At 42.9% G+C, this 17,871-nt stretch overlaps 1 protein-coding gene across 1 annotated transcript in view; it reads left to right on the forward strand.

The window, feature by feature from the left end:
- Positions 1-17,871, forward strand: part of COL25A1 (collagen type XXV alpha 1 chain) — a 169,612-nt gene that overhangs the window by 127,687 nt on the left and 24,054 nt on the right. Inside the window, exons 23-27 of the mRNA XM_040419876.1 lie at positions 6,940-7,002; positions 8,248-8,298; positions 12,008-12,034; positions 13,390-13,470; positions 15,367-15,402. Of these exons, the coding sequence (XP_040275810.1) occupies positions 6,940-7,002; positions 8,248-8,298; positions 12,008-12,034; positions 13,390-13,470; positions 15,367-15,402 (258 nt within the window). The remainder of the gene's footprint in view (positions 1-6,939; positions 7,003-8,247; positions 8,299-12,007; positions 12,035-13,389; positions 13,471-15,366; positions 15,403-17,871) is intronic.

Genomic DNA, 17,871 nt, shown 5'->3' on the forward strand with positions numbered 1-17,871 from the left:
GACATTTAAAACTTTTATTTTGCTGTATATAAGTTCAGGGAAAGGATAGGGAGGAATCATTCCACAGTATTGAACCAGAACAGGGTTCAGTAGGGGAGTTTACAGCCTGGGTAATAGGAACAATCCTATTACACCTTGCTGCACTGACTGCAGATCCAAATTGCCATTATACAGCTCTATAATTCCAGCAAACCGTTTTTGTTATTGTGGTGCAAGTTCAGGGTTTATTACAAGGAAATATTTATATGTCTTATTTGCACTTATGCGGTGCAGTTATATGTTCTAAAGCATTTGTTGGCTTGTATTAGTGGGAAAAAAAGGGGCTTATTAGCAGTTGTGTGGTGAAGTGAGAAAATTACAGCCCTTTTTGGCGTGTATTAGTGGCAAAAAATATATATTATTTGCCGTTGACCGGTGCAGTTATATATGTTCTAAAACCATTTTTGGCGTGTATTAGTGGCAAAAAAATATATATTATTTGCCGTTCAGCGGTGTAGTTATATGTTCTAAAGCCTTTTGTGGCGTGTATAAGTGGAAAAAAATAAGGGCCTATTTGCCGTTTAGCGGTGCAGTTATATGTTCTAAAGCCCTTTTTGGCGTGTATTAGTGGCAAAAAAATATATATATTATTTGCTGTTCAGCGGTGCGGTTATATGTTCTAAAGCCTTCTTTGGCATGTATTAGTGGAAAAAAAGGGCTTATTAGCCGTTGTGTGGTGAAGTAAGAAAATTACAGACTTTTGGGAGTTTTTTAATTTCCTTTTTATTTATTTATTTGATCTAACAGTTTGTCAGACAGAGAAATGCCAAGCCCTGCACAGGGGAGTGGCAGAGGCCTAAATGTTTCTGGCACGGACACAGGTCGCAACAGAGTAAGGGGGCGTGGCAGCGAGACACCTGTGCTCCCGGTGTCATCTAGCAGTCGTGTCTTGACCAGCAACTCAGCGGTTCTTGAATGGTTGACTCGGTCATTCACTTTGTCCCAAGTGGCATCAGACACCCCCAGCCAAGAATCGGTGGGTTCGTCAGACACAACCCTTAGTTGGCATGGCCCTGGAGCAGGCCCTGTGCCCTCACCTGTCCTCAACCTGCCTCTGTGCTTTTCTGTTCTCTCAGCCAGAGAAGTATTATATGCTGTGGGCTCAGCTCCACTATACAGCTAGGACGAGCTACTAGAGGGCAGTCAGCAGCTACTGGACAGTCAAGATGTGGAGGAGACACCCATGGCTTCCTCCGGTAGGCGGGCAAGTAGTGATGAGGAGAGTGGTGTGGGAGGTGGTGTTGCGAGCTAAGGAGGACATCAGTGACATGCAAACAGTACTCGATGATGATGATGTAGCTGATCGCACTTGGGAGCCAGGTGGATTAGGGGCTTCATCATCATCGGGAGAAGAGGGTGGCAGCTTGTCCATGAGGCAGCGGCGGAGCCAGTAAGTTGCTAGCGTGGCCTGGAGTCAGCAGGGTGGCAGCAGTGGGAGGTTGGGAGTCAAACGTGCCCGGGGTAGACCACCCGCTTCGCAGGAGCCTATCTGCCCAGCAACAGGTGGTTCAGGGGTTCACGGAAGCAGCAGCAGTAGCAGTCAGTCAGTGTGGAGTGTTGTGGGTAAAATCAACTACTCGGCGCTGTGGAATTTTTTTGTTAAGCCGCCGGAGAAGGTGAACATAGCCATTTGTAGAATCTGTGGGCAGAAGGTGAAGCGTGGCTAGGGTGCCAATGTCGGCACCACGGCCCTGCGTCAACATATGCAGCTTCACCATAAAGTGGCCTGGGAGAACCGTGGCTCCGATGTGGTGGTCCAGCATGCCGCAGCATGTGCTGCATCACCCAGTGGCACACACCCGATTTCAGGCAGTCAAGGCTCTACCACCTCAGCCGAAGGGAGCTGTCTGTCCTTCCCATCATCTGCTGGTCCTGATGCTCCTGCTCCTACTCCTCGTCAGTCATTCCGTCAGCAATCGATCACCAAAGCGACTGCCAAGAGACAACAGTATGTGTGCTCCTGTCCAAGTTGCTGGTGCTGCAGGCCCTCTCTTTTCAATTGGTGGACTCCTTTCACAGAACTGATGGCTTGTGCCGAGCCGAGGTGGAGTGTCCCAAGCCATCATTTATTTGGCAAAAAGGCAGTACCAGCCCTGCACACACATGTAGAACAGAAGGTGGGCCAGTCCTTGAGCCTGTCTGTGTCTGCCAAAGTGCACGGCAGCGCCGACTTGTGGAGCTGTAACTACAGTCAGGAACAATACATGTCCTTTACGGCCCACTGGGTGAATGTGGTTCCTGCACAGCCACACCAGCAACTTGGCCAGGTGACGCCGCTTCCGCCTCCATGTTCTCAATCCATTGGTCCTGCGACAATGTCCACCTTTGCCTCCTCATCCTCCACTATGTCCTCGGCTTCCATTGCAGGGACAATTCACAGTGCCCCTCCAGCATACCACATGTGCAGGGCACGGCGGTGTCATGCTGTTCTGCACCTCGTTTGCCTGGGCGAACTGAGTCACACAGAGGAGGAACTGCTCTGTGTCCTTCATCAAGAAATCGAATCCTGGCTTTCTCAGTGAAAACTCAAAATCGGAACCATGGTGACCGCCACGGGAAAAACATGGTGTCAGCGCTGCGACAAGGAGGGCTGAGCCATGCGTCCTGCATGGCACACGTGTTCAATCTGGTTGTCAAGCAGTTCCTGAAGTTTTCCACCCATCTGCAAGACATCCTAAAAATGGCCAGGAAACTTTGCATGCACTTCAACCACTCATATACACCGCAAAGCACACCCTCCTTGAGCTGCAGCAGCAGAACGGTATCCCCCAACATAGGCTGATATTCGATGTTTCCACCCATTGGAATTCCACCCTCCATATGTTGGACCGACTATACGAACAGAGAAAGGCCATAAACGATTTCTCCATGATCCAAGCGGACAGGAGTACTCCCCTGTGTAAATTCGATGTCAGCCAGTGGCAGCTCATACGTGACACCTGCCCTTTGAGGAAACCTCGTTATCTGTCAGTCCCCAGGACCACGGGTTGAACAACATCATTCCACTGCTTCATGTCCTGGAACAGATGCTGGTAAATCTGGCTGGTCAGGGGACTGGAGACGTAGCGCCTAGATCTCACGACCACATGAGCCCTGTGGGGGCTGATCTAGAGGAGGAGGACATTTGAGCACAAGCAATGTGTAGCAAAATGGGTGGTTTTTCTACACAGGTGACAGGAGAGGAGGAGCAGAAGCAGGCAGAGGAGCTACAGAGCGATGAGGAAGGCGAGGCAGAGGACTCAGACACACTGTGGCAGTATGCAGTGGAGATAAAGGCAGGGAGTCCCTCTGAGTCACTTGCACAAATGGCCCGATGCATGCTCACTGAGTCTAAAGTCACTGATGAGCAGCTTTCTTCACCCGCCTACTGAAGAAACTACTCACCAGCAGCAGCAGCTAGACCTGGAGCAGGATCTGAACCAGCAGGTGGTGGCATACTTGGAGAACACCCTGCCACACTACATTGAAGATCAGCTGGACTACTGGGCAGCCAAACTGGATTTATGGCCACAGCTGGCAGAGTTTGCTCTGGAAAAGCTGTCCTACCCGGCCCGGCCAGTAGAGTAGCATCAGAGCGGGTGTTCAGTGCGGCGGGGGCCATAGCTACCCCAAGAAGAACTCACCTGTCCACCCAAAATGTGGAAAGACTGACCTTTATCAAGATGAATCAGGCGTGGATCAGCCAGGATTTCCACCCACCAATGCCTGATGCATCAGACTAGATCATCCATGGTGCCACACCAACACTTTGACAAAAGAGACTGGTTTATTCTGGCTACCTGCCTCAGCTACTATTCTGATGCTGCCACACGCCTGATGCCACACATCTGATACCAAGGGCTCCTTCTTTCACCCACCATCTTCAGCTGGTACTGGTATTGCCACCCACCTCCCCACTCTGTCACCGGATCACTATGTGGTCTCCTGATGCTGCTGCCACCTCCACACTATGTCAACTTGCCACTCTGTGGTCTCCTGATGCTGCTGTCACCTCCACACTGTCGCCTTGCCACTCTGTGGTCTCTTGATGCTTCTGATACCTCAATACTATGTCACCTTGCCACTCTGTGGCCTCCTGATGCTCCTGCCACCTCCACACTGTCATTGTGCCACCCCGTGGCCTCCTCCTGATGCTGACGCCACCTCCACACTCTGTGATTGTGCCACTCTGTGGTCTCCTCATGCTGCTGCCACCTCCATACTGTCATTGTGCCAGCCTGTGGCCTCCTCCTGATGCTGCTGCCACCTCCACACTGTTGCCTTGCCACTCTGTGGTCTCTTGATGCTGCTGATACCTCAATACTATGTCACCTTGCCACTCTGTGGCCTCCTGATGCTGCTGCTGCTGCCACCTCCACACTCTGTGATTGTGCCACTCTGGTCTCCTCATGCTGCTGCCACCTCCATACTGTCATTGTGCCAGCCTGTGGCCTCCTCCTGATGTTGCTGCTGCCACCACCACCTCCACACTCTGTCATTGTGCCGATCTGTGGCCTACTGTTGCTGTAACCTGCACACTGTCATTACGCCACTCTGTGGCCTCCTGATCATGCTGCTGCCACCTCCACACTCTGTCATTGTGCCACCCTGTGGCCTCCTCCTGATGCTGATGCTGCCATTTCCACGCTGTGTCATTGTGCCACTCTGTGGCCTCCTCCTGATGCTGCTGCTGCCGCCACCTCCACACTGTCATTGTGCCACTCTATGGCCTCCTGATGCTGCCGCCACCTCCACACTGTCATTGTTACACCCTGTGGCCTCCTCCTGATGCTGCTGCCACCTCCACACTCTGTCACTGTGCCACTCTGTGGCTTCCTGATGCTGCTGCCACTTCCACACTGTCATTGTGCTACTCTCTGGTCTCCTGCTGATTCTGCTGCTGCCACCTCCACACTCTGTCATTGTGCCACTCTGTGGCCTCCTGATGCTGCTGCCACCTCCGCACTGTCATTGTGCCACCCTGTGACCTCCTCCTGATGCTTCCACCTCACCACTATGTCATAGGGCCACTCTGTGGACTTCTCATGCTGTTCCCACCCTCCCCACTTCATGACTGGGCCACTATTTTGCCTTTCGGCCTGCCTGTTTTTTTTGGGCTTTAGCAATACTGATGGATTACTGACCAAATGCTGACCAAGTAAAGGCGGATGCTCCACAGACAGGACCTGTTTTTTGGGGGTTATTGTTCTGACAGATCAGAGGAAGGGCAAAATAATCCTCAATGTTAACTACAATTATGATTTTGGGAAGTATGTGATATAGAATGCTATCCTCATAGATTGGTTAGAAAGCATACATATGTTATTGAATGCAGTGTTTCAGATTACAGCGGAAAATAAGGTGCTTGAGAAAGTCACACTATGTCCACACACAGGGACCATGGGAACATAAAGCCTAACCTTGGTTCTGTATTCAGTTATCTATTTAGTTATACCCACCGCAACCTGTAACTATATATAGTAGAAAAGGATGAAAATATTAACTTCCTAAAGGTAGCCTGATTGCAATAGGACATTTCACTTGTATTCCTGTTTATCCAGGTGCCATTCAATAAGTGACATAGGGCTGAAGACTATGAGAGTTTTGGACATATAGAAATTAATAAATAAATGTTTTTGTTTGGCTGCCAATACAGATATTTGGCTTGTATTGTAACAATGTAATAAAATGTTAAATGAGAACTGTACAATATATTCATCTACATACCGTATGTTTATACATATTTGAATATATACATATATATATATGTGTGTGTGTGTGTATATATATATATATATATATATATATACAGTGCTGCCCATAATTATTCATACCCCTGGCAAATTTTGACTTAAAGTTACTTTTATTCAACCAGCAACAATTTTTTTTGACGGTAAATGACATAGGTAATAAGACGATGTACAAGAGGCATTATTGTGGGGAAAAAACATTTTTCAGCTTTTATTTACATTTGAGCAAAAAATACAAGATGTTCCGCACTGTGGAAAATCTCAAAAGACGTGGTCGGAAGCCAAAAGTGACACCTGTGCTGGCCAGGAGGATAGTTAGAGAGGTGAAAAAGAATCCAAGGATCACCACCAAGGCCATCCTGGTGAATCTGGTCTCTGCTGGTGGCAATGTCTCAAGGCAGACAATCCAACGGACACTGCACACTGCTGGGTTCCACGGATGCAGACCAAGGAGGACGTTACTTCTCCAGATAAGGCACACAAAAGCTTGCTTGCCCTTTGCAAAAGCTCATCTGCACAAAGAAGACTTCTGGTCTTCTGTGATATGGTCAGATGAAACAAAAATTTAATTGTTTGGTCACAATGATGTTTCCTTCATTTGGAGTCCAGGCTTGAATCCAATTGAGAATCTGTGGAGGGAGCTAAAGATCAGGGTGATGGCAAGAAGACCCTCTAACCTGAAAGATTTGGAGCTCATTGCTAAAGATGAATGTGCATAAATACCTGTGGAGACATGCAAAAAGCTGGTCTGCAATTATAGGAAGCGTTTGATTGCTGTAATAGCCAATAAAGGCTTTTCTATTGATTATTGAGAAGGGTATGAATAATTTTGGACTGGACACTTTTTGCTCAAATGTAAATAAAAGCTGAGAAATGTTTTTTTTTCCACAATAATGCCTCTTGTACATCGTCTTATTATCTTTTGGGAGACACCTATGTCATTTCCCGTCAAAAAATTACTTGCTGGTTGAATAAAAGTAACTTTAAGTCAAAATTTGCCAGGGGTATGAATAATTTTGGGCAGCACTGTATATATATTTAGCAAAGATGGTTTGTCACAGTTTTTTTCACATCTTTTTGAGATAAGATAAATCAGTAGGTTTACCATAGTTCATTGTGAAATTAGGACTACATTGTAGTTGATTTTCCTTTAAACATTATTTTTTGGCAGGGTGCAAATGGAATGAAAGGTGAAAAGGGAGATCATGGTGCACCTGGTCCTCATGGGGCTTCTGTGAGTAGATATAAAGCTGTGACTAATGAATGCAGATAGGTGACTACACCAATTCAGAAATTATCCACCTTGCATGTCACTGAGCCTATACATTGTTCTGTCATGTTATTATTACATCAGGTCCCCATTGATTTAATGCTATCAGTTAGGCCGGGTTCACATGTTCAGGGATTGTGATCTGCATATGAATCCTTCAAACATAAAGCTCCAATGGAAGCCACTGTATACCGTATCTGTAGCCTCTGATGCTAAATCATACATACATATTCCTGCTGTATACCTTTCTGCAGTGGCCTACAGCAGACTACACGTAGGCTAGTTTCTTATCTGCAGCACAGCCTTCCAGCAGGCTGCTCAGGAAGGGAACAGCGTGCCGGAGTTCTACTGATCGCCGGATATATACCAGAATTCCCATCGGCTCTATTATCTATCATGGGGTCCGGCGGAGATCCGGCATCAACCTGGAAAATATTCCTATAATCGGCTTGACAGAAACTGCTGCACGCAGAGGTCTTTGTCTGGATGATTCCTGCCTGAAGGCTGCACCGCATATATTTAATTAGCCTTAGATAAAAAGTGTACCAACATATACCTGCTTAGTGGTTGCCAAAAGTACACTCTTTTGCCATCTGACAGATCTATAGGACTCCATGGACCTGTTCAGTGTATGTGCCAGGAATATCTGGTAGTGAAGGCAGTGTGAACAGAGCCTTAGCCTGTATAGCCAGACAATAACATCTCCAGTAATTATTGGTTTTTAGAGAGGCCATGCCTGGCCGGCTTCTATTTAAAAGGGTAGTCTACATGAGACAACTCCTTAAAGGAGTATATGTTACAGGTATAATAACAGGTGGGGTCCACGGCTTATATAGCAAGCACAATAGAATAAGTAACATGCTTTCATACAGTAATATTATACCCTCATGTAATTTGGGATTACTCTCATCACTGAGATACCACTGCTACTTCTCAGAGTACACACACCTAGCTCCAGTCTGTTCTTTTTGTTTGTAATGTAATGTGGTCTTCTGACTTGGACACCAGTTCAGCCTGAAGGCTGAAGAGTTAAGCCATTGTGCAGATTATGCAGATGTGTTTGTTCAAGTGTCTTAAAACATCCTTGGTGATTGCAGCAATAATAATCTTCCACGCTGAACCATTTCTAATGATTTTAGTGCTGCAGGGATTTTGGAGATGTGAATATCTGTAATTTTACAGCACTCTTAATTTGCCATCTTTTCACAGATCATAGGTCCTCCTGGTCCACCAGGTCCTCATGGTCCCCCAGGCCCGATGGTAAGTTAATCGTAACTGCTTACTATATTATCTTTTACTATATGATTGAGGAGAGAGAGCATTATTTGCGATTGTACTGTGAAATTACATATAAAGGCCAACTCCAGGAAACCTAGTTTTTAATTAAACTCTTTTCTCAATCGGAATGGGCCCCTGCCTGCCTATAGATTCCTCATTTGTTATGGTTGAACCAGGGAACCAAATAATTACAATAGGCAGAAAAGTATAAGGAGATGTGGTCAATGGTCCTCATTCAATTCACAGTGCAATGAAATATTTTGAGACTGTCAAAAGACTGGAAGGTAGTGGGAAAACCAGCAAATTATGGGTACCTATGTATATGAATGTCCCCAACAGCCGGCATATTGTGGACCAGTATCAGTTCAGCGACTTTCCCTTCTCTTTTTTTAATTGAGGTGAAAATTGTAGAAAGGCACAATTATATCTTTACAATTACAATATTGTTATGGGGCTTGGAACTTTGGAGTGTCTTATACACCAGAAGACCACTGATATCACATGGATGTTACAAGTCCAGGTGGAACTAAAAAATCTTTATGCTGCAATAGAACAGAGTGTGTACTCGTTTGTTGGCTGATCACTGACTAGTGATTAGGGACAAATGTTCCTTTCAGCCTATCATCAGCACGTGTAAAAGGCACCTTACAGTTGCAAGAAAAAGTATGTGAACCCTTTGGAATGATATGGATTTCTGCACAAATTGGTCATAATATGTGATCTGATCTTCATCTAAGTCACAACAATAGACAATCACAGTCTGCTTAAACTAATAACACACAAAGAATTAAATGCTACCATGTTTTTATTGAACATACCATGTAAACATTCATAGTGCAGGTGGAAAAAGTATGTGAACCCTTGGATTTAATAACTGGTTGAACCTCCTTTGGCAGCAATAACTTCAACCAAACGTTTCCTGTAGTTGCAGATCAGACGTGCACAACGGTCAGAAGTAATTCTTGACCATTCCTCTTTACAGAACTGTTTCAGTTCAGCAATATTCTTGGGATGTCTGGTGTGAATCGCTTTCTTGAGGTCATGCCACAGCATCTCAATCGGGTTGAGGTCAGGACTCTGACTGGGCCACTCCAGAAGGCGTATTTTCTTCTGTTTAAGCCATTCTGTTGTTGATTTACTTCTATGCTTTGGGTCGTTGTCCTGTTGCAACACCCATCTTCTGTTGAGCTTCAGCTAGTGGACAGATGGCCTTCAGTTCTCCTGCAAAATGTCTTGATAAACTTGGGAATTAATTTTTCCTTCGATGATAGCAATCTGTCCAGGCCCTGACGCAGCAAAGCAGACCCAAACCATGATGCCCCCACCACCATACTTCACAGTTGGGATGAGGTTTTGATGTTGGTGTGCTGTGCCTCTATTTCTCCACACATAGTGTTGTGTGTTTCTTCCAAACAACTCAACTTTGTTTTCATCTGTCCACAAAATATTTTGCCAGTACTGCTGTGGAACATCCAGGTGCTCTTGTGCAAACTGTAAACATGCAGCAATGTTTTTTTTTGGATAGCAGTGGCTTCCTCTGTGGTATCCTCCCATGATATCCATTCTTGTTTAGTGTTTTACGTATCATAGATTCGTTAACAGGGATGTTAGCATATGCCAGATACTTTTGTAAGTCTTTAGCTGACACTCTTTACCTCATTGAGCAGTCTGCGCTCTTTCAGTCATCTTTACAGGATGGCCACTGCTAGGGAGGGTAGCAGCAGTGCTGAACTTTCTCCATTTATAGACAATTTGTCTTACAGTGGACTGATAAACAGCAAGGCTTTTGATACTTTTATAACCCTTTCCAGCTTTATGCAAGTCAACAATTCTTAATCGTAGGTCTTCTGAGAGCTCATTTGTGCAAGGCATCATTCACATCAGGCAATGCTTCTTGTAAAAAGCAAACCCAGAACTGGTGTGTGTTTTTTATAGGGCAGGACAGCTGTAACCAACACCTCCAATCTCATCTCATTGATTGGACTCCAGTTGGCTGACACCTCACTCCAATTAGCTCTTGGAGATGTCATAAATCTAGGGGTTCACATACTTTTTCCACCTGCACTGTGAATGTTTACATGGTGTGTTCAATAAAAACATGGTAGCATTTAATTATTATTAGTTTAAGCAGACTGTGATTGTCTATTGTTGTGACTTAGATGAAGATCAGATCACATTTTATGACCAATTTGTGCAGAAATCCATATCATTCCACAGGGTTCACATACTTTTTCTTGCAACTGTAGATGAGACAGTCTGAAGATAGGGCAAATTTAAAGTAGTTCTCCAGGAATTAAGAAAATAAAATTAATGAAAATACTTAAATATTACTTTATTATAAATATATTCCAAAATACCTTTCATTAGGGTCCATTCACATATCCGCAATTCTGTTCCGCATTTTGCGGAACGGAATTGCGGACCCATTCATTTCTATGGGGCCGCACTATGTGCTGCACGGATCCGGAATTGCGGATCCGCACTTCCGGGTCTGCAATTCCGTTCCCGAAAAAAATAGAACATGTCCTATTCTTGTCCGCAATTGCGGACAAGATTAGGCATTTTCTATTAAGTGCCGGCGATGTCCGTGTTTTGTGGATCCGTGGATCCGCAAAACACACATGGACGTGTGAATGGACCCTAAATTATAATATTTTTTCCCTAGTTTTGTCTAGGGAGTAATCATTAGGAGAAACAAAATGGCTGCCATCCTATTAGCACACACAAAACCTGTCCTAATCACACAGCAGGACAAGTTGCTTCACAACACTGAGCTAAAGAGCTGCCTCATCCTCCTCTCTGCTCTACTTTTAGGGATTATGATCCTGCATACAGGTGATAAGAACTTCAGCTGAATCTCTGTAGGAATGGGGTTCATGAGGCGATGTGGCTAATGAGCAGAAGCACTTGTATGTGTCATGGTAGATGGGGATACGAGGAACACCAAGTAAACAAACAGCAACAGGAAAACAGACTAAGCCCCAAAGCTAGGGAGGAGAGAATGGTAACCTCCTAACAATCCCTGAGCCTCTCACTGACTGCTGACAGTATGAGCAAGTCCTGATGGTGAACGAACTCATACGCTGGAACCTAAGCCCTGCTGACACTGTCTCAAACACTAATGTACTTGGCCGGGAGCCGCAGTTGCCCTCCTGACTCCTGAATTTAACTGTATTACCCTCCCGAGGCAACTGTGTTAGGAGGACAGAATGCTGTAATGTGGTATTTTGCTCTGCTGAGGTGGTATTTTGTGCCAAAATATAGTATTCCTGACCCCGCCAACTTGTGTTGCCCTGCCTTCTGTCAAGTCGCACCCACCTACAACATGGGGTCACTTTTAGTTTTTTTCCAGGGCACTTTAACTTCCCAGTCTGCCCCTGGTAGGACTTGTTCATAAATCAATTGATTGCTATTGGCAACTTTAACACCTTATTCACACAGTCAGTGTTTGGTCAGTGATTTCCATCAGTGATAATAAGCTAAAACCAGCTGCCGGTCAAAAGTACAGAACAGGTAAAAGTCTATCCATAATACTTTATCTCTGTATAGGATCTACTCCTTGATTTAGCTCATAATCACTGATGTAAAACACTTACCAAACCCTTACCGTGTGAATAAGGCCTTACACATACAGTATATCTATGACCCCTGCCCTATAACTTTTTCCTGCATTGTGTTCACATATTTCTAGGGTCCACATGGAGTTTCAGGTCCAAAGGTATGTGCGAATGGACTAATGTCATTTTTAAGGAATGCATGCAGCATGTATATGTATATTTTGTGTATATAACTTTATATACAGTGCATGCTTATATGTATGTCCTGTAATGTCTGTTTCGTGTTCTATGTTTGAAAGCCTTAAAGCTCAGGCACAGACTACTGGGAGAAATCTCATGCTAATTCCATTGTTACACAGACATTTCCATAAATTTGAGTTATCAGCCTTTTAACTGTGAGTCTTATGAAGCCTTATATTCATTTACTATTACTGAGCTTGAAGGTTTTCTGTAAACAACTGGAAATTCCAATATCTTTTCTGTATTATCTGACCTAAACACCCAAAACCTCTGTTTGTTACAAGAGTAAATTATTAAGAATATCATTAATTTTATTATTTAAAGGGGAATTCCACCACAATTAAAACAATGCTCAGTGGCCTGACAATGGTAAAAATTAAAATAAACAAGCTTATACTCACCTCACCGCTCCATCCTCACTGCACTTCCTACTCCTGTTCTGTAAATGGCTAAGAATGCCACTCAGCCAATCACTATCTGCAGCAATGACCCGCCCCTGAGCAGCATTTCTAGTCACTTCCTGAAGCAGAGCAAGAAGTGAAGGGCAGCGGCGACATGAGCACTGCCAGAACAGCATAAGCATTGGATCGGCAAGGTGAGTATTGAGTTTTTTTTGTGTTTTTTTTTAACCATTGGCAGGCCATTGAATTTTGTTTTAATTGTGTTTTAAGACTAAATGTTTTATATAGTTATGTACATTCCCATATGTCATAATTTAAAGTATGTTAAGTTGAAGGAATCAATTAAGTGATAACAGTTTTCATATGGGACCAGATTACTAAAGCTATTTCACACTTGCGACAGGGAACTCCAGTAGGCTGTTCCAGTAGACAACACCCTGCCGGAGTTCTCCGGATCCGGCAGTGCCGGATACTACTGCGTTCCCGCCAGACCCCATTGACTAAAATGGGGTCCGGCAGGGATCCTCCTGAATCCCAGCATTGCCAGCCTGAACACCCAGCTTCAGGTGTGAAAGAGGCTTAAGTAAGGTTGATCTTGATAGACTTATGTCTTATCTATGGTAAATTGTATTGTGTCTTGTAGACCCAAGTATTAGACTTTAACATTTCATCATGTGGCCATATGGCTATATGCATTTCTTGGGTTCTGGTTGTTTTTGTCCTGTAATGAATACGTAGTAATGTAACGCTAATATTTTGGGTGCTTTTTGGTACTATAATACAGAGTGGGATTTACAGCAGTGTCAATCAGTGAACCTCCTCTGTACCAGCGTGCACGGTCATCAAACAAAACTAGCATCTACTTTTACATTTAGGGTGAACCAGGGTTAAATGGTCTTAAAGGATTGAGGGGTGAGCAAGGTCAAAAGGGTGACAGAGGACCACTGGGTCTTCCAGTAAGTAGAACAATCTATTCAATTTCACCTCAGTCCATATGCTTCTTTTATGTTTTTTTTATTATTATTTCTGAGTCCAGTGAGTGGCCTTCATCAGTATTATATATACATTTTTATGACAAGATGCTGGCGCAGAATCACATGATCATATATATAATTACCATATATCGTGTGCTTACGCTCACATAGCATTGTATTCAGTTCTTGATTTTTATACACAATTAGTATCTGTATAGCATGTCAGTAATCTGTCTGCTTAACATCCATGTTATTGGTGTCTGAGTCAATCACATGTAATATGTCTGGGTTACATGTTCTGTAAATGTGATTCTGTAATATGATCTCACACCATAACTGTGTGCATTTTCTGTTTGCTTTCACTATAATCTACTGGGCAAATTTCCTAATGTGTTCTGTATGATTTTGATAAACTGTTCTTATTTCTATCTACTACTGTATGAACATTTGTATTAGAATGGCAGGAATCTTGATGCCCACAGGCACTGTCAATCCGATACCAACCATAAATGAAAGTATCTGTATTTCATGTCCAACATTGTCCACAATGCTTCTTCATGTTTAATCCTTTTGTTTGGTTAGATAAAAATCTGATAGTTTATGGAATTATTCTGGTTATTATAATCTTGATTTCTGAGGTCTCCAGCAGATGGCGTGATACTTCAGACTCATGTAATATGCTCCATGATTCATATACAGTATAGCGGAGATTGAAAACCTGGAATACAGTTCTTGTTTATTCTACTTTTTGTAGAAAAGTACTTCTGAGGCTTCCTCCACCAGACCACACATCATGTAGCCTGTTGGATTCCACTAAAGGAAATTCTGTTGTTTGAGCTGTCCAAATCAATTCATTCTCTATCCTCTAGATCACTTTATTATTACCTGTATTAAGAGACCCTGTCGCCACTCCTGACATGATTGTTTTACTAAATAATTATATTCTATATGAATAGCAGTTCTGGAGCATCATGTTGTGCCATTCCTCTATTATTCCTGCTAAATGTGTATGAAAAAAATAAACAACTGAGTCTTAACATTTGTGGGGGAAGGGGTCCAATCAGTGCTGCCAGTCACACTCTGCAGGGACATGCCCCCAACTAGTAACACCCAGTTGGATATTTATTCATAAGATACTCCAGAATTGTTATTGCGTAGTTTTTGAAACAGTCATGTCCGGAGAGGTGAGACTTCCTTAACTTCCAGCATCAGCAATGGGACCATTCATAGGAGACAACTCCTACACTTGACTGTGAAGGAAACCCCAAATGACCACTTTAAAAAGTGGTGCAGTTTTTTAAAATAAATGATTTCAGAGCAAAAAGTGATAGGCACTAAACACTGATAAACCATTTAACATAACTGTGTACTAGGCACAAATACTATTCTCATTCTTTAAAATCATGGCTAAAATATTGAGGCTGTATCAGAAAAGGGCCTATTTTCGTTTTAATTCGCCATTCCTATGTGTTTTGACTCACCATGAAGACCATATTTGCATTTGTCCAATGATCTAACCCCTAATACAACAGGAATCTGGTACATTATTCACTGGGCTGTTAGGGTGCGGCCACACAGTCATGCTTCTTGAAGCAGTTTTGGAAGCCAAAACCAGGAGTGAATCCCAAAAAAATGAGAAGTCGTATCTGCGCTGTATACTTGCTGTCCTTTTATGATCCACTCCTTCACCAGGAAACCTGATTGTGTGGCCGTACCCTTAGGACACTCCAGTAATGAGTGGAAATCACCAAGTCATTTCATAGTCTGCGTGGCCACTTGTATTGTGTTGTTGTTACTCCATGTTCTCATTACCCACTAATCTCACGTTCTTGTCACCTATGTTATACCCATCGTCTGTACCTCCACCTAATCAAACAGGGAGCATCTGGCTTAGACGGAAAGCCAGGACCCAGGGTGAGTGTTTTGTGTCTTTGTCACCTGTTCACAATTGAAAGATGACCAAACATAGGAATCCTGAAAAAGAGCATATTCATAATAATGTAGGTTAAGATGTTGCAATCTTAATAGATAATTCCTTACTAGATATTGAATAAACTGCCCATTCAGTATAGTGGATCAGTACAATTCTGATACATGATTTTTTAACAGTAGGTTTCAGTAAACTTTTGACACAGATCAATAGAAAAAAAGTATAATGTCAAAGTGCAAACAAATCTCCATAAAGTAATCTACACTTATAATAATTATAGAATACATAACTGTACACGTCCACCACTATTACTCTGATACACGACCCACGTCATTTAATGTCATGGCTAATGGTGTGCAGTCAAGTTTTTCCAGTATAAATTTATCTGTATAGGGAAGGACCAGCTGTTGATGAATCCATTTATTGGGCTATTGGGGTTAGACTATCAGTGGCAATGCAAGGAGAGAAATAGTGAGATAGGTCACCAAAAAAGAACTATCAAATCTCTGAAGTTCATATGGCTGAGAGAGGAGACTGTGCACATAACAGTTGCATATGTGTTTCAACAGGCACAGATTAAGGAGGTTGTGCCACAAGAAATATTCTACAAACCAGCATCTGGATCTCAAAACTTTTGTAATTGCATGGAAGTAAAATGTTAGTGTAGCCACTGAGCTATTCAATAAAATGTATCTATATAGCACCACCTGCTGTTTGTTCTTTTCCTTATTTCTTGTCCACCTCACTGAGGTGGTTGCACATGCTCAGTTTAAACCTTAAAATGTCACCATCCACAACTTCGGTTAGAACCTGTGGCAGTTACAGGGAAAGACCTACAGCAGAAAAACACACCCCCTGAGAATTGAGAATGGACATGCTCCCTGAGCTGCCAGTCTGAAGAGAATCTAGCAGAACAATTACATAGTAACATAGTATATAAGGCTGGAAAAAGACATTTGTCCATCCAGTTCGGCCTGTTGTCCAGCAAGTTGAGCAATCAGCAATGAATGGGGTTCCATGTGAGGTACAGGGCTATTTCTAGCCTAGAAAGAGATTTTAATTTTCATTTTTTTACATTCATTATGGGATAACTCCCATGAAAGTCACTGTTGAAAACAATCTTTAAGCCACAATTCGCCAAAAGGCATGTGGCAGACCTGAGTGGGTGAAGTGGAAATGGACTATGAGATGAGCAATACTTGAGGATTTTGACTCAAAAAGGTTTATATTTGGGGTAAGAAAACAATATGCACTAATAAAGCACAGTAGGGCAGATTTATTAATTCTGTAATAGTCTACAGATTTATCATAGTGGCTCTATAAATTTGGTGCATCTTTCTAGAAGATAATAATATTGCTTGGCTTACTTATATTGCTCACTTACGTAGTCATTTTTTAAGCCATTTCCCTTTTAAGCCGTACACTTTCTCACAAAAAGCACAAAAAGTTCTCAAACACATAACAAATGTGGTGTGAGGTGGGTGCCAGTTATAACGTAGTAAATCTCCTCCACTATCTCCACTGTAGAACATAGTAGGCAGACCTGAGTGGGTGAAGTGGAAATGGACTATGAGATGAGCAATACTTGACGATTTTGACTCAAAAATGTTTATATTTGGGGTAAGAAAACAATATGCACTAATAAAGCACAGTAGGGCAGATTAATTAATTCTGTAATAGTCTACAGATTTATCATAGTGGCTCACTAAATTTGGTGCATCTTTCTAGAAGATAATAATATTGCTTGGCTTACTTACATTGCTCACTTACGTAGTCATTTTTTAAGCCATTTCCCTTCCTGTTAAGCCATACACTTTGTAGCTGAAAGCACAAAAAGTTCTAAAACACATAGCAAATGCGTTGCGAGGTGTGTGCCAGTTATAACGTAGTAAATCTCCTCCACTATCTCCACTGTAGAACATAGTAGAGAGTTTTATGCTGTGGCAGCTCCTGTGCAGCAGGGTGTGGAATGCTTGTGAAGGCAGAGGGTGAATAAATATACCTAGCAGAATATGGAAAAATCCAAATGGAAAACCTGCTGCAGGCTGCAAGAGAACCAACAGATTGGAGACCAATGTATACAGACTCAAATGCTTCCAAAAATATCCCTTGGCTTGCGTGAAGCAGGTGAATAGTTATACGTGCTGTTATTTTATAATAGTAGTCAATTAGTTTGAAGAGATTTGTTTTCACACTGGCATTACCTTTGGTCAACAACACTGCACTGATTCATTGTTGATGCATAATCAATAAGAAAAAATCCAAATAATTATTATATGCTTTTCCAGCTGTCAGATCTGTTTCACGCATATGTGAAACATGCCTAAGGCTTCTTTCGCATTTCAGCTATTAATTTCCATTGTACAGTTCAGTTATAGAAGCAGAACAATAAAAATAACAGAAGTGTCTGATTGTGCATATAACTGACCTGAAAGGAGCCAAACAGATCCCAT

The sequence above is a fragment of the Bufo bufo genome, chromosome 2 (genome assembly GCF_905171765.1).
Source record: "Bufo bufo chromosome 2, aBufBuf1.1, whole genome shotgun sequence".
In the NCBI taxonomy this organism is placed as follows: domain Eukaryota; kingdom Metazoa; phylum Chordata; class Amphibia; order Anura; family Bufonidae; genus Bufo; species Bufo bufo.